The sequence below is a fragment of the Myotis nattereri genome (genome assembly GCF_964212035.1).
Source record: "Myotis nattereri genome assembly, chromosome: 7".
NCBI lineage: Eukaryota > Metazoa > Chordata > Mammalia > Chiroptera > Vespertilionidae > Myotis > Myotis nattereri.
The window spans coordinates 94,116,233-94,141,216 of record NC_138082.1 but is presented as its reverse complement, the minus strand read 5'-3'; the positions used below and the strand labels follow the sequence as shown (position 1 = coordinate 94,141,216).

Sequence of the window (24,984 nt, the reverse complement as noted above, 5' to 3'; positions counted from 1 at the left end):
GGTCCCAGATTGGAGAGGGTGCAGGCCAGGCTGAGGGACCCACCCTTCCTGTGCACGAATTTCATGCACCAGGCCTCTAGTGGGAATATAAAGTACAGCATAGGGAATATTGTCAATAATATTGTAATAACTATGTATGGTGCCAGGTGGGTACTGGAAATATGAAGGGCAACACTTTGTAAAGTATATGATTGTCTACCCACTATGCTGTACACCTGAAACTAATACAAAATAATACTGAATGTAAACTGTGATTGAAAAAAAAAAAAAGCAACTGGTTAAAAGGAATGTACCCCACACAAACACTATAACTAATAGAAGAAAACTATTCGTTGTTGAAAAACACAGTTCACATCCTACTCTAATATGGTTGGCAAAGGCATTCATCACTTGCAGAATAAAAAAGCAGGATCCCAAAGGAGGCTGGGACTTTCAACTGTCAAAGCAAACTGTTTCCACCTGGCTGGTGTGGCTCAGTGGTTGAGCATTAACCCTGGAACCAGGAGGTCACCGGTTCAATTCCTGGTCAGGGCACATGCCCAGGTTGCAGGCTCGATCCCCAGTGTGGGTCGTGCAGGAGGCAGCTGATCAATGATTCTCTCATCATTCATGTTTCTATCTCTCTCTCTCTCCCTCTCCCTTCCTCTCTGAAATCAGTAAAAGTATATTGTAAAAAAGAAAAAAAAATTGTTCTTTAAAGGCACAGTGGAAAGCTAGCCATTCAACTTCCCTGTTGGTATATTACACAACATAAGTGATTTAAGTGGGTCTGTGTGCGCCTAAACAATGACTGTCCTATACATGCAGTCCCCGACAGTCTAACAAAAGCTGCTGGCAAGACTCTGTCTGCACTGAAAGGGAAGAGGCTTGTGACACAGACACACACTCAGTAAAACTCTTTCCCTGGCAAGCAAACTCAGACCACAAATTCCTTGTGTACAAACCACTGATTAATAATTCAGTGGTGGTAAGCTTCTATTCCTTGAGAATCAAATTCTTTATCCGAAAAGATGCTGGCTTCATGTTGCTATTAATGATCCCACTATTAATTATCCTATAATTCAATAGCACCAGACTTCCACTTAAGAATGACGAACAAAATCTCAGTTTAATTAGAATCCTCAAACCAACACCAGTGTTACCTCAGTGGTATATGGTTACTGAGGAACATCTCAGCTATGCTCATCAGCTCTGCTGTGGTCTCATGCGCAGGATCAACCATGAAAACCTGTGGGCAGAGGGAAAGGAATGCATGAAATGACATTCACTAAGATGTTCCTGGGCCTACAAAAATGCCCACAGTCTTTTCACCTAAAGGCCATCTTTTTCCAACTACTCACGAACCACATAAGACAGGAGTCACACAAATAGCAATTACCCTCCCTTTATGTTCAAAAACATGGCACTGAAAGGATACCGGGTTTTCTCAGGGTCAATTTCTCAGTTGAGAGATGAGACTTCAATATAAACTCTTTTGTATGCTAACATGGGGTACAGTCCAGATTGCTAACACCTTCTCTTTTACTACACCTTAAAAACCCTAGTTTTATTAACTATCCCACCATAGAAAATTCAGATTAAATTTCTAAGGATTTCAAAATTCAGCATTCAACTTTGATACAATAAAAGCTAATATCATTTAGTTTTCACATGCTTTAAAAGTATTTCATTTAATAAGTCAGACATATGGTTAAAAAGAAACATTGACATTTTGACAGGGAAGGAAAGAAGTGGTTTCGAGAATGAGGGAAGTACAGAGGACAGTGCTCCTTGAAGTGCTGAGGGAGCCAGCTTTGGCACTCACCTGCCTCTGACCTCTTTAGGAGCCAATAAGGGCAGAGAAGGAAATGGGAGGGAAAAGAGGGTGAATTAAGAACCCTCTTCCACTATCTACCTGAAGCACTGAAATATGGAATAGCCAATAGGACAGAAGACTTAGTTAAGGAAATAAGCTGATCTATTAAAGTTTAGGGATTAAGATATTTAAGAAAAACAAGTAGCAACATATGCATCTTCTTAGTAAAAAAGAGCTGTCTTAAAAATAAAATAACATAGTCTAATCTTCAGGTTATTGAGAAGCATTTCCTAATACACTGACATCTCACAGCCCTACAAATGATCAATACATTTCAAAACACTTTTCGTGTGAATATGGAGCTGGACCAAGAGTACATTGGCAGTGCAGTGTTGGGCAACAGCAGCTAGTAAGGAAAGAAGTGACATTCTAGATGTGACAAAATGTAGGAGAACAGGCAAGGCAGAAACAGAGTTCACATCAGACAATAAAAATTTTGGGAGAAACCAAGATGGCGGCATAGGTAAACACCGGAAATTACTGCCTCGCACAACCACTTCAAAAATACAACTAAAAGACAAAACGGACATCATCCAGAACCACAGGAAGGCTGGCAGAGTGGAAATTCTACAACTAGAAGGAAAGAGAAAAGCATACTGAGACTCAGAGGAGGTGCGGAAGTAAAGTGCAGAGGTACAGAGGCGTACGTGGAAAGGGCTGGCAACTGAGGACACAGTTGTCTTTTTCAATCTGGAGGGATTCTCAAGCTCCCGACTGCTCTGAAATCCAGTTCCAGGCGAGTCTCTGGGGACCCAGACTCATACGGGGAGAAACTGGACTGTCTGGCATCGGTCAGAACTCGAGGGCAGCTTTCTCTCAGAGGTGCTTCCAGTGATTACCGGGACACTGAGACGCGGGGCCTCTTAGGGTAGGACTGAGGAGCAGCCGCAGCTGCTTGCTCCACCCTGTTGATCCCGAGAGGTCGCACCACCCAAGCTGTGCCCAGAGGCTTTTGCATATGAAAGGCCTAGCCCTTTGCATCTGAAAATTACCTAACAAACTGCAGCTGGGTCACAGAGACCCAGAACTTCCAAAAGAAGGCCCAAGGCCCCACAGCAGTTTGCATTGCTTCACAGCTGGACCTCATATGGGCACCTCCAAACCCCAAACAAAGAAGAGGAATCTGCAGATCTCTCCGTACCTCCTGCTGGGTAGCCTCAGGCAGAGGCTAAATTAGCACCTCCTTAGAGATCCAAGAGCCAGTGGACCCAGTGGTTAGAGTGAGAACATCCAGATTGTAACTCCTCAGATCCATAAGGGACACACTCATGGGGCAGACTCAGTGAGCACCAAAGCCCCACTGAAGCAAGTCTTGCCCCAGAGGGGTGTCTCCAGCACAGAAGTTCTCCCAAGCAGACACAGCTGATTCTCACAGCCAATTGTCCTGGAGGTCAATTCCTCCTAGTGATACCTACAACAATCAAGGCATAACTACAACAAGACTGTGCACACAGCCCACAAAGGGGTGCACCAAGAGTGTCCACCTCAGGTAATTGGGGAGGCTGAGCCACTGGGCCCTATAGGACACCTAGCACAGAAAGCCACTCTATCGACACAGGGAAGCATAAAAAATGCGGAGACAAAGAAACAGCTCACAAATGACAGAAATGGAGGAAAGCAAACTACTGGATATAGAGTTCAAAAGCATGGTTATAAGGTTTTTCAAGAATTTTCTAGAAACCACCAATAAATTTAGTGAGACCCTCAAGAAATCTAGTGAGACCCTTGAGGATATGAAAAAGGACCAGCTAGAAATTAAGCATACACTGACTGAAATAAAGAATATTATATAGAGTTCCAACAGCAGACTAGAGGATCGCAAGAATCAAGTCAAAGATCTGAAATACGAAGAAGCAAAAAACACCCAACTGGAAAAGCAAAAAGAAAAAAGAATCCAAAAATATGAAGATAGTGTAAGGAGCCTCTGGGACAACTTCAAGCATACCAACATCCGAATTATGGGGGTTCCAGAAGAAGAGAGACAGCAAGATATTGAAAACCTATTTGAAGAAATAATGACAGAAAACTTCCCCTACCTGGTGAAAGAAATAGACTTACAAGTCCAGGAAGCACAGAGAACCCCAAACAAAAGGAATCCAAAGAGGACCACACCAAGACACATCATAATTAAAATGCCAAGAGCAAAAGACAAAGAGAGAATCTTAAAAGCAGCAAGAGAAAAACAGTCAGTTACCTACAAGGGAGTACCCATATGAGTGTCAGCTCATTTCTCAACAGAAACTATGCAGGCCAGAAGGGAGTGGCAAGAAATATTCAAAGTGATGAATGCCAAGAACCTACAACCAAGATTACTTTATTCAGCAAAGCTATCATTCAGAATTGAAGGCCAGAGAAAGAGCTTCACAGATAAGAAAAAGCTAAAGGAGTCCATCACCACCAAACCAGTATTATATGAAATACTGAAAGGTATCCTTTAAGAAGAGGAAGAAGAAGAAAAAGGTCAAGATACAAATTGTGAACAACAAATACACATTTATCAACAAGTGAATCTAACAATCAAGTGAATAAATAATCTGATGAACAGAATAAACTGGTGAATATAATAGAATCAGGAGTATAGAAAGGAAGTGGACTGACTATTCTCGGGGGGGAAAGGAGTGTGGGGGGTGTGGGAAGAGACTGGACAAAAATCGTACACCTATGGATGAAGACAATGCGGGGGGGGGGGGGGGGGGGTTAAGGGCAGAGGATGGGGTGGGAACCGGGTGGAGGGGAGCTATGGGGGGAAAAAACAGGAACAACTGTAATAATCTGAACAATAAAGATTTAATTAAAAAAGTTTTTTTACCTACCATGTTATGTAAGTTTTTCCTGATCTGCCGGATAACACCAGGAAAGGTGGGTCGAAGCAACTCTTGTAGACTAGAAGGCCATGAATTATATCTGGCATCCACCTCCAGGTTGTTAATCCACTAGAAAAAAAAATACAACATGGTACATACACTTTAGTCAACATGAATGAAATTTGCAGAAAAAATAGTAAGACTTTAAATTGTTTTAAGAATTACACAGGAAAACACCATTTTCAAAAATATAAAGATCAAGTAAAAAATGAGTGGCTAAAACATAAGCCAAGAATAGAAGATACCTGCAACCTACAAAAGCAATAAAGGACTAGTGTCGAGAATATGTATAGTAGAAGATGAAGAGGGGATAAATGGTGATAGATGGAGACTTGAGTTGAGTGGTAAACACACTATATATATATATATTCAGATGATGTACTGTAAAATTGTATACCTGAAAACTATAATTTTATTAACCAATGTTACCCCAATAAATTCAATTAAAGAATGAATATGTATTAAAATCTAACATATCAGCCGAAACCGGTTTGGCTCAGTGGATAGAGCGTCGGCCTGCAGACTGAAAGGTCCCAGGTTCGATTCCGGTCAAGGGCATGTACCTTGGTTGCGGGCATATCCCCAGCGGGGGATGTGCGGAGGCAGCTGATCGATGTTTCTCTCTCATCGATGTTTCTAACTCTCTATCTCTCTCCCTTCCTCTCTGTAAAAAATCAATAAAATATATTTAAAAAAAAAAAAATAAATAAATAAAATCTAACATATCAATAAAAGGCAAACAATATATGAGAAACAGAAATTAGTAAAAAACATGAATGAGAAATTTATATTAAAAACTCATGTGAGCAATTAACATAAGGAAAGAGGTACATTGACACTGGTCATCTGAGAAATATGAACTGAAAGCACAATAAAATTTCAAACTTATTAAACTGAAAAAAATGTAAAAGTTTGCCAAGATCTAAAAGTGGGCAAGGACACAAAGCACTAAGAATTCTCATGTATGTTGGTATCTGGAGCAGTCACTTTAAACAGAGTATTTCTGAAAGGATACACAAATAATTGCTAATACCTGTTGTTTGTGGGAAGAAAAACTGAAGAGTTGAGAGATGAGACTTCAATATAAACTCTTTTGTATGTCTTAAATGTTAAACTTTGTGTAAAAAAATTTTTAAATCAGTAAAAGATAAAACCTCATATGCAAAAACTGACTGATACATGTCAACCTATATAAGTCTAGAAAAAATTGTTGAATAAGAAGGAAACTCGTGAAGGACACTGATATAGCTTTTATCAAACTTTTAAAACATACAGTATGGAATAATATGATAAAACAGGGACAGAAAGGATGCACACCAACTGCAGAAGAGGAATTACATATAGGAGGGGAACAGCGAGAGATAATAGATCTGACACAAAATTAATGCTAACATTTAGTAAGTATAGTGGTGGGTCACACAGTTGTTAATTATGTTACTCTCTTTACTCTTTGTAACTAAAAACATTTTTAATAGAAAAGTAAATAACAGCAGTATTCACCAAAATAGCACCAAGTGACAATTCAAATAATGACCATCTAAGTTCTATATTATTTTCTTTTTAAAAACTGTCCCTAAAGCCCTGGCCAGTGTGGCTCAGTAGGTTGGAGCACTGTCCAATGTCCTATACACCAAAAGGTTTCGGATTCAATTTCCGGGTCAGGGCACATACCCAGGTTTTGGGTTTGATCCCTGGTTGGGACACATATGGCAGGCAACCGATCAATTTCAATTTCTCTCTCTCCCCCGACCCCTGCCCCTTTCTTCTTCCTTGCCCTCTCTCTAAAAATCAATAAAAACATATTCCCTAAAATAAATGCAGTACAAAATCAAGAAATAAAGGACTAGAGGGGCAAGGGTGAGCTAGACATATCTCCAACACGGACCTCACTTCGCCTTGGCTGCTCAAGACAGCTCAACTCCCCCCACGCTCTCACGGGTGTGAAGACCAAGGCCAGAGCGTCACACAGCAGACATTAATCTGCAGGAACCCTTCACATACAAACAGGTCGCATATGCAACGGAGCAAACACAAACTAAACACTCTTTCCTAAGACACGCTCCGCTGAAGCACGCGGTGGTACACCAGTGGAAAAAGCACTGTCTTAACCATATTAAGTCTAACTCAACTTTTTAGAGCATTTGAGTGCTGGTATTACACGCATAGACTCCCATATAAGCAGCTGTGGTAAATCTCTGTTTGATGCCAACGAAAGAGCTGGCAGAAATAACTTACCTCTCATAAAAAAAAAGTAACAAAATAGCTGGCCAGGTGTCCCTGGGCCTGACAGAACACCCACCGCAATCGCAGGACTCCTGATGTCCACGGCATAGTCAGCCTCGGAGGGCTGGGTGTTCAGTTTTAAAACATTGTGCAGAGAAAGACCTTCGATTCCCAGTCTGTGTAGACCCTCCATGACCCGAGCTTCATTCCTCAATACATCAAACAAACTGAAAAAAAATAGGTATTTAGAAGAAAAAGCTTTTAAAAACACCCTTGCCATAAAAAACTGTATCAGTTCAAACTCAATTCCCTATCGAATTAGTTGAGAAATCAAAAAAGGGTGATCTTCCCTTTGTTTCCTCTGGTCAAGTATGTAGAAAAAAGCAAGTAGGACTTACTTCTTGGTTCATGCTTACTTATACTTATCAACATATACACTGCATATAGTAATGATCTAATATAAACATACAATTTCAGAGCAAAATAATCCTAAATCTGGAATTTACATTGCACACCTTAAAAAATGCTACAGTAATCTCTGTGTTATTTCTTACAACTGCACATGAATCTATTATCTCAAAACAAAGAGTTTATTAAAAAAAAACACCAAAAAAAGAAATACTAGATTACATATGTTTAACATGTTTTAATATCAGTAGCAATTTACACAGGCACACAACATATGACCACAGCTGGAGAGGTTTGCTAGGGGAGAGGAAATAAGAGGACAGGATAAAGACTTGACTCTTTAGTTCTCTGACATAGATGAATTACTTAAAATTTACTATGAGCAAGTACCCAGTCTGTAATACTATGAAAATTAAAGACATATATTTTTAATTAGAAAGACAAACATGGGCAATCTTGTAGTGCCTTATTAACTTTCACTAGCTCTGTAGAGTAGCGTGTGAACATACAGCTCAGTCAGTGTGGAAACACCACACTGGGGAAAGTGCTTCTTCTGAAGCATTAGCAACAGCTTTTGTTTCTGCTGCTATGAAGCCATGGTGTCGCCTGTCAATTTTAATTCAAAGGATAAAATGGGAAGTCCACCTGACTGTCCACCAACCTGCTCCAAAAATTCATGAGGGCAATTTAGAACAATTTAGTCCTAAATCACTTTTTTCAGAACAGAAAGGGAGGTGTTCTGGACACCAGAAGCAGCACATTGAATAACCTCCTTCACTCTATTCCCAGAGCAAAAGCCGCTCTTTTCGGCTTTCCTAGTTAATAGGAACACTTAGCTTCTAAAAGGGCATTCTCAAAAGACACTTGGGCCTTACGTGCCCAAGGCCTTAAATGGACATTATGATTAAGGAAAAAAGGCAAAGTGTCATCGTACCCTCCCAGTCAGAACACAGACCCTCCCGAGTGCTCTCCCTGGGCCTGGTGAGCCATCAGGCTTGCTAACATGCCACCACCATGGAGAACAATGTGAATGCACAGCAAGGAACTGCACATGATCAAGACTTTCAGAGCATGGGAAATATTATCCATACCTGAATATATCCTGCGTATCTAAATCTATATGAAGTCCATTGATGAACAGTGCTGAGTCTCCGGGCTGTAACCCTAAAGTTCCTTTGAAATACTGAAATATTTAAAAAAAATTATTGAGCAAGAAGAGAATGTTCAACAGAAACGTCCACGTTTCTAGCTTTATTATGTGTACTAATGCTGCCATCCTCTAAAGTCCCACAGGAAACCCCAAGGCTGGGGGAAGATTTCCTTTTACGGACGTCCATTTGGCGTTTACTACCCTATCTGGTCAAACTGCTGGCTTATGAGGCCTACTCCTCTCCTCCCACCCTCTCCCCTGCTCCTTCCCACTATTGCCTATAATGGAGGGAGGGGTGTTCAAATTAGCCAAGTGCTGAGGGCCACTTTTCATAAAAGAGGACTTCTGTTACTTTCCCCTGTTGGTGATGCCAACCAAGATGGTGACAGCAGTCAATAACAGCTGGGCCTTCTTGATAAAGTCCAGGGAATTAATCTAGAAGGGCTTCAAAACCTCATACCTCCCTTCAACTTCCAAACTAAGGTACACAAAGAAACTCTGAATTTCTGTGCTAAGGACTGCACCTACATGCAACCTAGCTCTCTGGCGTCCCTGGGGAAAGGGGACGCCTTCAGCTGCTGCTCCCTGAGACCGTGGCCACCCAGATGCTCCCACTGCTGGGGAAGGACAGGGACTTGGAGCTCCTTCCTGCTCCCGTGGCCAGTTGACTAAGAGAAATAAATCTTTAAGATCTAGCGCTGCATGGGAAAAACACAAACAAGGAAGCCAAGGCTTTGCTTCTGTGCCCTCCAGGATTAAATGGCAAGTAAGATTAAGGGTTGTATCAGTGAAAGATGTTGTATCGATGAAAATTAAATTTTCTTATGCAGGAGAGAAAAACGCACGTCCACTCCCTCCCAGGCAGCAAGCACAGCGCCCTCTGACTATAAGAAAGACACAGCTCACATCTACTTGTAGATATGGATGCTGATAACACAGTTGGCGTCGCTTACTGAAAACCCATCACACTAAAATTCCATGCATGTTTTTGTATGTGTTTTATATTTTTGTTTTTTATACTTTAATAAAATATTTTACTCAAAAAAATGAAAAATTCAGGATGTATAACCTTTATTTTCCTGGGGGAGACCTAAAATTAAGGTAATATTTGATGCTGTTATCCTGGAAATTAAAAATTAAGTAAATAAAAACTGTCAAGTTTCTTCAAATTAGCAAATATTTGATATATTTGGTTTACTTATTCCTCAGGTCTATTTAAGTAACTAATCTACATAAAGATTTAGAAAAATCTGGTGTATAGGTAGTAGATTGAACACAAGCATTTTTTCCATCTTTTGAAACATTCTGGAAATGTCAGTTTTTAAAAAAATGACTCTCTTAAAGTTATAAATCCACAACAAAAAAGAGAACAGAAAAGAAACTAATTTGGGAAGCTAGAGAGAGGTGTGAGCAGTAGTGTCTAGTCATCCTGAGAAAGCTGAATGCTAGGCTAACAGTAGAAGAGGCAACAGTTACAACAGGAGGTGAGAGCACAAAAAATACATGTGTGAGGGGCAATTATTAGGCTAAATATGAGTTCTGATTGAAAGCCTTTTGAAGATAGCCCCAGGCTCCCCTAATTTAACACAGCAGGTGAGTGTTGTCATGATTCACTCCAAAAAACTAGAGGCTCATCCTTGGAAAGAGTAAGACAGAGAATCTGGAACTATGGGAAATGAAGCACAATTGAGGGTGGAAAGCCCTCACTGAAAACAGGGTACTGAGTGGAAGTTCCTGACTGTTCTTCTCTCCTGGGCCTCTTCCACGTGGGCAGCCAACTTCACCCTCCAGGCAGAAGACTATAGAAGAGCCTTTTCTTGAGACTCAACAGCTCAAGGGGAAAGGTTGAAAGACACTGTCACTGGGGTTCCCTTGACAGTCAAAAAGCCTCACCCTTCGGGCTTCCAATCAGCTTCTGACTGCCTCATTCTTCCTTATCACAGACACCAGCCATCCTGGAAAGCCTCTAACACTAAAGACAAGAGACCACGACAAATAAACCTTAACCAAGGAGTGGAAAATCCTTCCCAGAAAGTTTAATAGTAAAAGACAAAATAATTGAAAAATAGAAAAGGTGGTTGTTGTTTTAAATTAGGCCAAGGATGTGCAAAATCTTAAAATACGTAGTTCTAGGAAAACAGAAAATCAAGCCAATGGAAGAAGTGCAAATAAATAATTCAAAAACTTTCCCCAAACTAGAGAAAATAATTTTCAGAATTAAGAGGCCTATCAATCACCCAACAGTACAGATTTTTCTAAATGACATGTCATTGTGAAATTTCAGATTTTTAGGGTCAAAGAAAAGATCCTAGACGATTCTAGAAAGAAAAGCCAGATCTCAAAGACTTCAGACTTTTCAATAGCCACAATGGAAATCAAAATTAAAAGCAGTAACGCCTTCAAACTTCTAAATGATTTCCAATCTAAAACTCTATACCCAGCCAAACTATCAATAAAACCAAAAATAGAAAATTGATTTCTCAGAGTCTGAAATTTACCTTGCATGCTACTTTTCTCATGAAGAATGATTTGCTGCACTAAAATAAGGGAATAACCAAAAACAAAGACCTGGAATTCAAGGAACAGTACATCCAACAAAAGAGGTTAAAGGAAGGTCCCAGGACAAGTGCTATGCACTAGACATGAAAAACAACCTGTCCATAGTGGAGATCAAAAATGGATAAAATCATGACAGAAAAATACAGGGAAAGTGAAGAGATGGGGAAAGTGCCAATATGGAGTCATGGTAGACAAGGGTGGGAGGGGATAGTGAAAGAAAGTTACACCTCACCCTTGTAATAAGAGGTCAATAAATAAGGTCTGAAATTCAAAAATAAAGTACCAATTTAAGCTTGTTACAAGTCTGGAGACAGATATCAAAATAATCAGCTAAGGGTTGGAAGCAGATGTTTCTGGGAAAAGGGACCCACAGGGAGTGAGGCATGTTGAGGGGGTGCTATTTTCGTTAATAAACAGGTGGCATCATTTGGTGCTGTAAATTATATTCAACTTTGATTAAAAACTAAAAATATAAAAGATTACAGAAATGAATTAAAATACCACTATCTTTGATCAAACAAGATTAAAACTATTAATGTCACAGATTTAACTCATATTTCCTCAACTTTATAACTATAATAAAAAAACAGAAAGGCCACTATTTTCCATTGGTTATTACCTTCTGATTCTCTTCCACTTCAGTTCTAAGTTCTGAACTCACAGCAGTTTTTGTTATTGCTCTAAGGAAATAAAACATTAACAGTACTTGGTTTAATATTTATATAAATACCTTCAACTTCCCTATATTTACATATGAAACAACAAATTGCTTGATAAAATACAAAAACCTAATGGAAAAAATCTTAAACCTTTACAATTGATAAACATATTTCTCCTCTCAGATGTGTACATATTTTTTCATTATTAAAAGATACAATATCATGGAAAAGTAGCAGTAATGGCAGCATTTTAATGCAAGTACAATTATTTCCAAGATCTTAGTTAACTATATGTAACTCTATTCCTGTACATGATCTCTATAGTTAACAGGCTAAAGGATAATGTTAAATAAATTAAGGCGACAGACTGCTGATCCTATTTAAGCACTTGTGGGTGAAGATGGAATCCTACATGTACATCTTCAATAGTATGCTTGACTAAAGGAGAACATACTATATGATTTATAAGTCCTAAGAAATATTTTCAAGACTAATAAAACCTCTCATATCAGAATTCAAAATACCTCATTCAGTGACTTAAGAAAAACTGCCACTTAAGTCATTAGTTTATAACAATTTGGCTTTTAAAACAATTTTGCTATGCATTTATGAGATGTGGAGAGCTACACTATTCAATTGAAAGCAATACCGGATGTGGGAACCATGCCACAGTATGCCAGATGCCCAAGGCCACTCTAAGTGTGGGAATCTTAAAAAGAATGTTTAAGGCTAAGATACCCAGGTGCAAGGATACAGCAATCTAGACTGCATAAGCATGAGCTTCTATAACCCAAATGAATGATGTCACTCTTGGCAGAAAGCCTCTTTTATCTAAGTAGTATTAAAGTATGTTACTGAAGCTACTGAGGCCATGAGTTCAGATGTGGCTACTAGGTGAGGCTGCTGCTGCTGCTGCTGTGTGGAAAGATGTATTGTTATCTAGCTGGTGTGTGACTACCTGCTATGCGGATCTTTGCTTAAAGAACTGTTTTATCTAGTGGCTCTTTGTTAGCTGTGGCACATAGCCACTGTCTCCTACAATGAACACTCCCTTATCTACCCATGACTTCTCATGGCTTCTTCATCAAATACCCAGGGTCCCAGGAGGTCCAGCCCCTGGCAGAGGGGCTTGGACCCGACACTGGAAAAGCTGCATTCAGAATCTTACTCTGTCACTAGGAACCGTCAGCCTCTATAACTCATTTTCTTCATCAAGATTAAATAAGATGATATATATGAAACTCTTCAGAAAGAAAAATACTATCATCCGTGTGAGACCCTCGATTGGTTGTTTGCTTAGGTTAGATTGTTAATTCATCCAATCCTGAAAGGCAGCTATTTCACTGCTGAAGAAAGTTTATTTACAAAGGTCATACAGCCAGGAAGTGCAATGCCAGGAATACAACCAATATGGGTCTCTTCAACCAAGCAATGCAGTCTTGCCTCTGCTCAGAAAGAGAGCACCATTAGCAGAATGGTGTTGCTAGCAAGAGAACTTTCATTTTCTAAGCATTTACGTATTTTAATTGCTTCAAATTACATATAAATGTGAAGATAATTAGGTATATGTTCAGGAGATGAATGCCTCAAAGCCTTAATCCCCTATATTACCTGGCTTTCGTAGGAAAATTCTGACTAAGATCCTTCATAACAACCAAAGCTAATTCAACAGGAGCAGCCAAGATTCGGGCAGCAGTCTGGAAACTTAGATCTGCAACAATGTAAAATATAACATAAAGTGTATTAATCTGATGCAATGAAAACTAGGAAAGAAAACACATTTATTTCCCACTATTTTCTTGGTAATTAAGAATGCCTTAGAATACAACCATCCATGAGAGTGCCTACCATTTAACTTCAGATTTTATTGACTTCCTAGGTCCCTACGGTATCTATTATAAATGTTTCTTCATCTACCTGTATGAAACAATAGGGCATATACTAATTCACTGAGCAGAAGATAAATCCATCCCAAATACATTTCCTTCTTCTGAATTTACAACAAATCTCAAATTATAACATAAGACTTTAGTAAATTATGTTGGAGAAAAAATTAATGAATAGTTTTTTGGACCAGAAAAGTATACATACACTCTCCCATACTGACATACCTCTGACATTTGATAGATATACTATTTAATAAATGTATACACAGAGACACACAGAGACCAAGGCAGATATGTTTCTACTAGAGGCCTGATGCACGAAATTCATGCAAGAGTAGAACTTCCTTCCCCCGGCTGCCGGCAATGGCTTCCCTCTGGCACCCAGAACCCAGGCTTCCCTCTGGCCACCAGCAGGCACCCGGGACCTGGGCTTCCCTCACAACCCCAGCTTTGTCCTGAATAATTAGCATATTATACTTTTCTTATTACAAACTACAGGCCTGGTGCACGAAATTCATGCACGGGGGGGGGGGTGGGGGAGGGGGGTCCCTCAACCCGGCCTGCACCCTCTCTAATCCGAAACCCCTTAGGGGATGTCTGACTGCCAGTTTAGGCCTGATCTCTGTGGGCCTAAACTGGCAGTCAGACATCCCTCTCGTAATCCAGGATAGCTGGCTCCTAACCAATCACCTGCCTCCCTGCCTGATCGCCCCTAAGCCCCTCTGCTTGCCAGCCTGATAGCCCCCTAACCACTCCCCTGCCAGTCTGATCGCCCCCAACTACCCTCCCCTGACAGCATGATCGCCCCCAACTGCCCTCCCTGTGCCAGCCTGATCACCCGCAACTGCCATCCCCTGCCGGCCTGATCGCCCCCTAACTGTATGCTTCCCTGTGCCGACCTGATCGGGCCCCTAATGGCTTGCTCCCCTATCAGCCTGATCGCCCCTAACCACCTCTGCCTCAGTCCTTGGCACCGTGGCTTTGTTCGGAAGGAAGTTGGACGTCTGGGACATGTCTGGTCGATATGGTCTAATTAGCATATTACTCTTTTATTAGTATAGACTAGTGACCCGGTTCACGAAATTTGTGGACATTAAAAGAATTAATTAGAGGAAATATTTTAATATTGCTATTTGCCTTTCTCTATAATAGAAGTGTCAGAGATGAAAGAAAATTAGTAAAATGTATATGAAAATCTTCCTCCTGTCGGAGTTTGTGGCACGCCACAAGACCCAGAGTCAAGTCCCCACCCACCTGCACGCACCTCAAAATTGCACAAGACCCAGACCCACCCAGCCCCACCCCCATTGAGCAAGACCCAGACCTGGCCAGCCCCACCCCTGTCAAGCCCCGCCGGACTGGGAGTGCAGCCTCAGGTCCCCCAGCCCCTGCACCAGAGCAGGGGGTGTGGCCTCAGGTCCCTTGGCCCCGAGGTGGGGGACGCGGCCTCAGGTCCCTGCTGATTGGTCATTATGGCATGACAGTGTGATGACCATTTGCATATTAGCCTTTTATTATGAGGACTAGTGGTCCAGTGCACAAAATTTGTGCACATTAAAAGGGAATTAATTAGAGGAAATATTTTAATATTGCTATTTGCTTTCTCTATAATAGAAGTGTCAGAGATGAAAGAAAATTAGTAAAATGTATATGAAAATCTTCCTCCTGTCGGAGTCTGGGGCACACCGCGGGGCCCAGAGTCAAGTCCCCGCCCACCTGCGTGCACCTAAAAATCACGCGAGAGCCAGACCCAGTTGGCCCCAAACCCATTGGGCGAGATCCAGACCAGGCCAGACCCACCTCCATCAAGCCCGACCAGGCGGGGGGCACAGCCTCAGGTTCCTCATCAAACCCTGCAGAGCAGGGGGGTGCGGCCTGAGGTACCCTGTCAATACCTGCCAGGCGGGGGGCATTGTCTTAAGTTCCCTGTCAAGCCCCACCAGGTGGGAGGTTCAGCTTCAGGTCCCCCACCCTGGCCCGGCACTACGCAGCCTCAGGTTCCTGCCTCCTGTGTGGGCGCAGCCATCTTGTGTTACAGGAACCCTGCCTCCACTATGGATGCAGCCATCTTGTAATGGCATGATGGAGTGAGGGTCAATTTGCATATTAATTCTTTATTATATAGGATACTATAAACTTATGCATCTGGTCACACAATGAAAGATCTGGCACTCATTTACATACATTACTTCTGAATAGCGTTATCTGTCTACAAAAGGACTGTCTTGTCTGATTAATCATAATTAATGACTATCTTTAAAATAAGTGGTACCTTTACAATCATATGAATGAATACAATTGCATTCAAATTCTACCTTTTTGTAGTATCACAAAATAAAGTCAAAAAGTAGGCCGGCCGAAACCGGTTTGGCTCAGTGGATAGAGCGTTGGCCTGCAGACTGAAAGGTCGCAGGCTCGATTCCAGTCAAGGGCATGTACCTGGGCTGCGGGCACATCCCCAGTAGGAGATGTGCAGGAGGTGGCTGATCGATGTTTCTCTCCCATTGATGTTTCTAACTCTCTATCTCTCTCCCTTCCTCTCTGTAAAAAATCAATAAAATATATTAAAAAAAAAAAAAGTAGGCCAGTGATTGTGTATGTTTTTATTACCTTGCAATTGCCAGACTTTTAAAGGTGCCATTTCATTGGTGCTCTCCACAAGATGCTTTCTAAGTTCTTTCAACTGTCCTTTCAGGTCAGGGTGCAGGTCTCTGAAAGAAACATAAAATCAGTCCTTGTCATGTGTCTTCTCTTTCTCAAAGCACACTCAAAGGTTGGCTCCACTTTTATTTCATGATTTTCACCTTGTTTCTCTTTGCTTAAGTAAAAGCACATGTATGTTGGGGGTGGGGGACTTGATAAACAATTCTTTGGTACAGAAAAGCAAGTATGATAGCAACAATCAATTTTAGGCGGCAAGTATAATACGTGGGTATGTTATACTATTTCCCATACTTTTATGAGTCTATAATTTCTCAAAATAAAACTGAATCTATATTGCTACTAATCCCCAAATGAGTTTCTTTCCACAAATGCTCAAAAATCCTTTGGTCACATGAATACAATGAAAGCTAACAAAGAGTATTGGGTTCTGTTTAGTTTTCTCTTCAAATATAGTACATTCTTTTAAAGCTAGTTACAACAAAAGATAGAAGCAGAGATATATCATTTAGACAGACAGACAAATGGCTGATACAGTCCTTCTGCTCTTTTAAATGCTAGAAACTCAAAATTTCTTGTTTGTAATTTTTAACTTTTTTCAACCAGTTTACATTCAATATTATTCTACACGAGTTTCAGATGTAGAGCATAAACATTTCTTAAATACAATATGCATAAAGTTAAATATTTACTCACACCTTTTACCTTCCAAAGAATCCACTTCTAATCAGTCAGTATAAACTTTTTCATGATAAAAATATGAAAAAAATGGTCTAATTATTGTAGATAGCTAAATAACTACTCTGAATGTCCAAAAAGAAAAAATGTATTCAATACTCAAAAAAATACATTCTGCTGTAAATACATGAAATCATAATGCTATTCAAAAACAAACATAGTGTGCCTGGTATGGCTCAGTGCATTAAGTGCCATGTCTCACTGGTGACTGACACTATACTTTCCGTCTGGACCGGTCAGTCACTGGTGCTGCCAGCATATCAGTGATATCGGATAGTGGGCTAAGCAGTAAGGAAGACAAAACAGGATTGGCGCTTAACGTGTTAAAGCAGAAACAAATGACACAGAGACTAAAAAGACAACACAAAAAATCAATGAAACCAAGAGCTGGATCTTTGAAAGGATAAACAATATTGATGAACTGTTAGCAAGACTTATCAAGAAAAAAGAGAGATTAATCAAATAAAATCAGAAACGAAAATTGAGAAGTAACCATTGACACCACAGAAAATACTACGAACAACTGTATGCCACCAAGATGAACAATGTGTATGAAATGGACAAATTCCTAGAAAAATACAACCTCCCAAAACTAAATCAAAAAGAATCAGAAAACCTGAATAGGCCAGTAACGACAGATGAAATAGAAGCAGTAATAAAAAAATAAAAAAACCTGCCAGCAAACAAAAGCCTGGGTCCAGATGGCTTCATAGGGGAGTTTTACCAAACATTCAAAGAACTAACACCTATACTCCTCAAACTATTTCAGAAAATTGAAGAGGAAGGACACTTCCAAACTCTTTTTATGAGGCCTGTATTAGCCTAATTCCAAAATCAGATAAAGACACTATAAAGAAAGAGATTTGAAAAAGACAAAACGGACACCATCCAGAACCACAGGAAGGCTGGCTGAGTGGAAATTCTACAACTAGAAGGAAAGAGAAAAGCACACTGAGACTCAAAGGAGGTGTGGAAGTAAAGTGCAGAGGTACGGAGGGGCATGTGGAAAGGGCTGGCAGCTGAGGACGCGATTGTCTTTTTCAATCGGGAGGGAGTCTCAAGCTCCCGACTGCTCTGAACTCCGTTTCCAGGAGAGGCTCTAGAGACCCAGACTCATACGGGGAGAAACTGGACTGTCTGGCATCGGTCAGAACTCGAGGATGGCTTTCTCTCAGAGGTGCTTGCAGCGATTACCGGGACGGTGAGAAGCGGGGCCTCTTAGGGTAGAACTAAGGAGCAGCCATAGCTGTTTGCTCCGCCCTGTTGATCCACTGAGACCCCGCCCCACCCAAGCTGTGCCAAGAGGCTTTTGCATATGAAAGGCCTAGCCCTTTGCATCTGAAAATTACCTAACAAACTGCAGCTGGGTCACAGAGACCCAGAACTTCCAAAAGAAGGCCCAAGGCCCCACAGCAGCTTGCATTGCTTCACAGCTAGGCTCCTGCTGGGTAGCCTCAGGCAGAGGCTAAATTAGCACCTCCTTAGAAATCCAAGAGCCAGTGTATCCAGTGGTTAGAGTGGGACCATCCAGATTACAACTCCTCCGATGCATGAAGGACACACTCATGGGGCAGACTCAGTGAGCACCAAAGCCCCACTGAAGCAAGTCTTGCCCCAGAGGGGTGTCTCCAGCACAGAAGTTCTCCCACTGCAGACACAGCTGATTCTCACAGCCAATTGGCCTGGAGGTCAATTCCTCCCAGTGATACCTACAACAATCAAGGCTTAACTACAACAAGACTGTGCACACAGCCCACAAAGGGGTTCACCAAGAGTGTCCACCTCAGGTAATTGGGAAGGCTGAGCCACTTGGCCCTATAGGACACCTAGCACAGAAAGCCACTCTATCAACACAGGGAAGCATAAAAATGCGGAGACAAAGAAACAGCTCACAAATGACAGAAATGGAGGAAAGCAAACTACTGGATATAGAGTTGAAAACCACACTTTTAAGGTTTTTCAAGAATTTTCTAGAAACCGCCGATAAATTTAGTAAGACCCTCAATAAGTCTAGTGAGACCGCCGATAAATTTAGTGAGACCCTCAAGAAATCTAGTGAGACCCTCGAGGATATGAAAAAGGACCAGCTAGAAATTAAGCATACACTGACTGAAATAAAGAATATTATACAGACCCCCAACAGCAGACGAGAGGATCACAAGAATCAAGTAAGAGATTTGAAATACAAAGAAGCAAAAAAGACCCAACCTGAAAAGCAAAAAGAAAAAAGAATCGAAAAATATGAAGATAGTGTAAGGAGCCTATGGGACAACTTCAAGCATACCAACATCCGAATTATAGAGGTGCCAGAAGAATAGAGAGAGCAAGATATTGAAAACCTATTTGAAGAAATAGTGACAGAAAACTTCCCCTACCTGGTGAAAGAAATAGACTAACAAGTCCAGGAAGCACAGAGAACCCCAAACAAAAGGAATCCAAAGAGGACCACACCAAGACACATCATAATTAAAATGCCAAGAGCAAAAGATAAAGAGAGAATCTTAATAGCAGCAAGAGAAAAACAGCCAGTTACCTACAAGGGAGTACCCATACGACTATCAGCTGATTTCTCAACAGAAACTTTGCAGGCCAGAAGGGAGTGGCAAGAAATATTCAAAGTGATGAATACCAAGAACCTACAACCAAGATTAGTCTACCCAGCAAAGCTATCATTCAGAATTGAAGGTCAGATAAAGAGCTTCACAGATAAGGAAAAGCTAAAGGAGTTCATCACCACCAAACCAGTATTATATGAAATACTGAAAGGTACCCCTAAGAAGAGGAAGAAGAAGAAAAATGTCAAGAAACAAATTATGAATAACAAATACCCATCTATCAACAAGTAAATCTAAAAATCAAGTGAATAAATGATCTGATGAACAGAATAAACTGGTGAATATAATAGAATCAGGGGCATAGAAAGGGCATGGGCTGACTATTCTCAGGGGGAAAAGGAGTGTGGGGTGTGCGGAAGAGACTGGACAAAAATCGTGCACCTATGGATGAGGACAGTGAGGGGGGGGAAGTGCAAAGGGGGGGTGGGATCTGGGTGGAAGGGAGCTATGGGGGGAAAAAAGAGGAACAAGTGTAATAACCTGAACAATAAAGATTTCATAAAAAAAACAAAAAAAAAATAATTGAGCGCCCTAGCAGGTTTGGCTGAGTCAATGGAGCGTTGGCCTGCAGACTGAAGGGTCCTAGGTTGGATTCCGGTCCATAATACATGCCTGGGTTGCTGGCTCAATCCCCAGTAGGGGGCATGCAGCAGACAGCTGGTCAATGATTCTCCCTCATCACTGATGTTTCTATCTCTGTCTCCCTTTCCTTCCCTCTCTAAAATCAATAGGGGGGGGGGGGGGGTAGGGAGGGAGGGAGGGAGGGTGGGAGGGAGGCAAGGGAGGAAGGGAGGGAAGGAAGGGAGGAAGGAAGGAAGGGAGGGAGGGAGGGAGGGAGGGAGGAATGAAGGTAGGTAGATAGATTTACAGGCCAGTATCCCTGATGAACACAGATGCTAAAATCCTCAACAGAATATTAGCAAATCGCATCCAGCAATATATTAAAAAGATTACACCCATGACCAAGTGGGATTTATTCCTGGGATACAAGGCTAGTACAATATTAGCAAATCAATAAAGGTGATACAACACATAAACAAATTAAAACACAAAAGTAACACGATCAGCCCTAACCGTTTTGGCTCAGTGGATAGAGCATCGGCCTGCGTACTGAAGGGTCCCAGGTTCGATTCTGGCCAACGGCATATACCTTGGTTGCAGGCACATCCCCAGTAGGGGGTGTGCAGGAGGTAGCTGATCGATGTTTCTCTCTCATTGATGTTTCTAACTCTCTATCCTTCTCCCTCCTCTCTGTAAAAAATCAATAAAATATATTTTTTAAAAATAATAATAAAACAACACGATCATATCAACACAGAAAAAGCATTCGACAAAATCCAGCACCCATGTTTTATTAAAACTCTCAGCAAAATCGGAATACAGGGAGCATATCTCAAAATGATAAAGGCCATATATGACAAACCTACAGCCAACATCATACTCAATGGGCAAAAACTAAAACATTTCCCCTAAGAACAGGGGAACCAAAATGGCGGCATAGGTTAACGCCGGAGTTTGCTGCCTTGAACAACTACTTCAAAAGTGAAACTAAAAAAACAGAACGGACATCACCCAGAACCACAGGAACGCTGGCTGAGTGGAAGTCCTACAACTAAGAGGAAAGAGAAACGCATATGGACACTCAGAGGAGGCGCAGTGTTGAAGTCAAATTCTGAGGTGCGGAGTGCGCGGAGCGGGCTGGCGGCAGAGAGCGCGGTTGGCGTTTTCAATCGGAAGGGAGTCGCAGACTCTGAGCTCCAGATACAGGCGAGTCTTTAGGGACCCAGACACAAACGGGAGAAGCGGGATTGTCTGGCTTCAATCAGAGCGAGTGCAGCTTTCTCTCCGAGGTTTGCAGTGGGTGCTGGGACTCAGAGAGGCAGAGCCCCTGGGGACAGGACTGAGAGCCGCCATAACTGCTCTCTCCGGCCCACCCTGTTGATCCTGTGCGACCCGCCCCGCCCAATCCCTGCACAGAGGCATTTGCCGGATAGCCTCAGGCAAAGGCTAGATTAGCACCTCCCTAGAGGACAGAAGTTCTCTCACTGCAGACACTGCTGATTCTCATAGCCACTTGGCCTGGAGGTCAAACCCTCCCTGATATTAGCTACAACAATCAAGGTTTAACTATAAGACTGCGCACAAAGACCACTAGGGGGTGCACCAAGGAAGCATAACAAAATGTGGAGACAAAGAAACAGGACAAAATTGTCCATGGAGGATACAGAGTTCAGAACCACACTTTTAAGGTCTCTCAAGAACTGTTTAGAAGCCGCCGATAAACTTAACGAGATCTACAAGAAAACTAATGAGACCCTCGATGTTATATTGGGGAACCAACTAGAAATTAAGCATACACGGACTGAAATAACGAATATTATACAGACTCCCAACAGCAGACCAGAGGAGCGCAAGAATCAAGTCAATGATTTGAAATGCGAGGTAGCAAAAAACACCCAACCGGAAAAGCAAAATGAAAAAAGAATCCAAAAATGCGAGGATAGTGTAAGGAGCCTCTGGGACAGCTTCAAGCGTACCAACATCAGAATTATAGGGGTGCCAGAAGATGAGAGAGAGCAAGATATTGAAAACCTATTTGAAGAAATAATGACAGAAAACTTCCCCCACCTGGTGAAAGAAATGGACTTACAGGTCCAAGAAGCGCGGAGAACCCCAAACAAAAGGAATCCAAAGAGGACCACACCAAGACACATCATAATTAAAATGCCAAGAGCAAAAGATAAAGAGAGAATCTTAAAAACAGCAAGAGAAAGAAACTCAGTTACCTACAAGGGAATACCCATACGGCTGTCAGCTGATTTCTCAACAGAAACTTTGCAGGCCAGAAGGGAGTGGCAAGAAATATTCAAAGTGATGAATACCAAGAACCTACAACCAAGATTACTTTATCCAGCAAAGCTATCATTCAGAATTGAAGGTCAGATAAAGAGCTTCACAGATAAGGAAAAGCTAAAGGAGTTTATCACCACCAAACCAGGATTATATGAACTGCTAAAAGGTATCCTTTAAGAAGAGGAAGAGGAAGAAAAAGGTAAAGATACAAATTATGAACAACAAATATGCATCTATCAACAAGTGAATCTAAGAATCAAGTGAATAAATAATCTGATGAACAGAATGAACTGGTGATTATAATAGAATCAGGGACATAGAAAGGTAATGGACGGACTATTCTTGGCAGGGAAAGGGGTGTGGGAGATGGGGGAAGAGACTGGACAAAAATCGTGTACCTATGGATGAGGACAGTGGGAGGGGAGTGAGGGCGGAAGGTGGGGCGGGAACTGGGAGGAGGGGAATTATGGGGGGAGGGGTGGAAAGAGGAACAAATGTAATAATCTGAACAATAAAGATTTAATTAAAAAAAAAAATTTCCCCTAAGAACAGGAACAAGACAAGGATGTCGGTTTTCACCACTCTTATTCAACACTAAAGGCCCGATGCACGAAATTTGTGCAAGAGCAGCCCAAGCTGGCTCAGCCCTCGCAGCCCTGGCTGCCTTGGCCCTCACAGCCCCAGCTTAGTTCGGAAGGTTGTCCACACAGTCGTTCCGCTTTTCAGTCGATTTGCATATTATGCTTTTATTATTGTAGATAGCATTGGAAGTCCCAGCCACAACAATCGGACAAGAAGAAATAAAAGGCATCCAAATTGGAAATGAGGAAATAAAACTCTCATTATTCGCAGATGACATGATATTGTACATAGCAAGCCCTAAAGACTCCAACAAAAAACTACTAGACTTAATAAATGAATTTGGCAATGTAGCAGGCTACAAAATCAACACCCAAAAATCGATGAGGCCAGTAATGAATTCTCAGAAAAATAAACTAAACAAAAAACCCATTTACCATTGCAACAAAAAAAATTAAGATACTTTGAAACAAACTTAACCAAGGAGGTAAGACTTTTATTTAGAAAACTACAGGATGTTGAAAAAAGAGACAGAAGAAGATATGAACAAGTGAAAGAATATATTGTGTTCATGGATTGGTAGGATCAACATCATTAAAATGTCCATACTACCCAAGGCAATCAACAAATTTAATGCAATCCATATTAAAATACCAACAGCATCCGGCTGGTGTGGCTCAGTGATTGACCATCAACCTAAGAACCAGGAGCTTACAGTTCGATTCCCAGTGAGGACACATGCACAGGTTGTGGGCTCCAACCCCAGTGTGGGGTGTACGGGAGGCAGCCAATCAATGATTCTCTCTCATCATTGATGTTTCTGTCTCTCTTTCTTTCTACCTTCCTCTCTAAAATCAATAAAATATATATTTTTTTAAAATTAAAAAAAATAAAATACCAACAGCATATTTCACAGATCTGAAACAAATACTCCAGTAATTTATAGGAAACAAAAAAAGAACCTGAATAGCTGCAGCAATCTTGAGAAAGAAGAACGAAGTAGGAGAGATTTTCAATATCAGCTTACAAGATATACTAGAGCCACTGTAATCAAAACAGCATGGTACTGCATAAGAACATGCATATAGATCAATGGAGCATAGCAGAGACCCCAGAAATCAATCCAGGCAATTATGCTCAATTAATATTTGACAAAGGAGGCAAGAACATATGATGGAGTCGAGGCAGTCTCTTCAATAAATGGTGTTGGGAAAATTGGATAGATATATGCAATAAAATGAAACTAGACCACCAACTTACACCATACACAAGAATAAACTCAAAATGGATAAAAGACCTAAATGCAAGTTGGGAAACCATAAAAATCCTAGAAAAAACCTTAGGCAGCAAAATCTCAGACAGCTGTCATAGCAATATGTTTATGGATACATCTACGAGGACAAAGAAAACTAAGTAGAAAATAAACAAATGTGACATAAACAGCTTCTTTACAGCGAAATTATCAACAAATCGAAAAGGGAGCCCACTGCATGGGAGAACATATTTGGCAATGATACATCTGATAAAGGGTTAATATCCAAACTATATAAGCAACTCATATAACTTAACAAAAAGAAGACAGACAATCCAATTTAAAAATGGGCAAAGGACGTAAATTGACATTTCTTCAAAAAGGACATACAGATGGCCAAGAGACAGATAAAAAAATGTTCAGCCAGAACCGGTTTGGCTCAGTGGATAGAGCGTCGGCCTGCAGACTCAGGGGTCCCGGGTTAGATTCCGGTCAAGGGCATGTACCTTGGTTGCGGGCACATCCCAGTGGGGGGCGTGCAGAAGGCAGCTGATCAATGTTTCTCTCTCATTGATGTTTCTGGCTCTCTATCCCTCTCCCTTCCTCTCTGTAAAAAATCAATAAAATATATTAAAAAATAAAAAGTTCAAAGTCACTGATCATCTGAGAGAGATGCAAATCA

General features: G+C 41.2%; 1 protein-coding gene across 1 annotated transcript in view; it reads right to left on the bottom strand.

The window, feature by feature from the left end:
• The window catches only part of UGGT1 (UDP-glucose glycoprotein glucosyltransferase 1), a 174,115-nt gene that overhangs the window by 112,547 nt on the left and 36,584 nt on the right, over positions 1–24,984 (bottom strand). The window contains exons 8-14 of the mRNA XM_081096304.1: positions 16,215–16,315; positions 13,330–13,429; positions 11,679–11,739; positions 8,442–8,533; positions 7,019–7,169; positions 4,669–4,788; positions 1,143–1,228 (exon numbers count right to left, since the gene is read on the bottom strand). Of these exons, the coding sequence (XP_080952430.1) occupies positions 1,143–1,228; positions 4,669–4,788; positions 7,019–7,169; positions 8,442–8,533; positions 11,679–11,739; positions 13,330–13,429; positions 16,215–16,315 (711 nt within the window). The remainder of the gene's footprint in view (positions 1–1,142; positions 1,229–4,668; positions 4,789–7,018; positions 7,170–8,441; positions 8,534–11,678; positions 11,740–13,329; positions 13,430–16,214; positions 16,316–24,984) is intronic.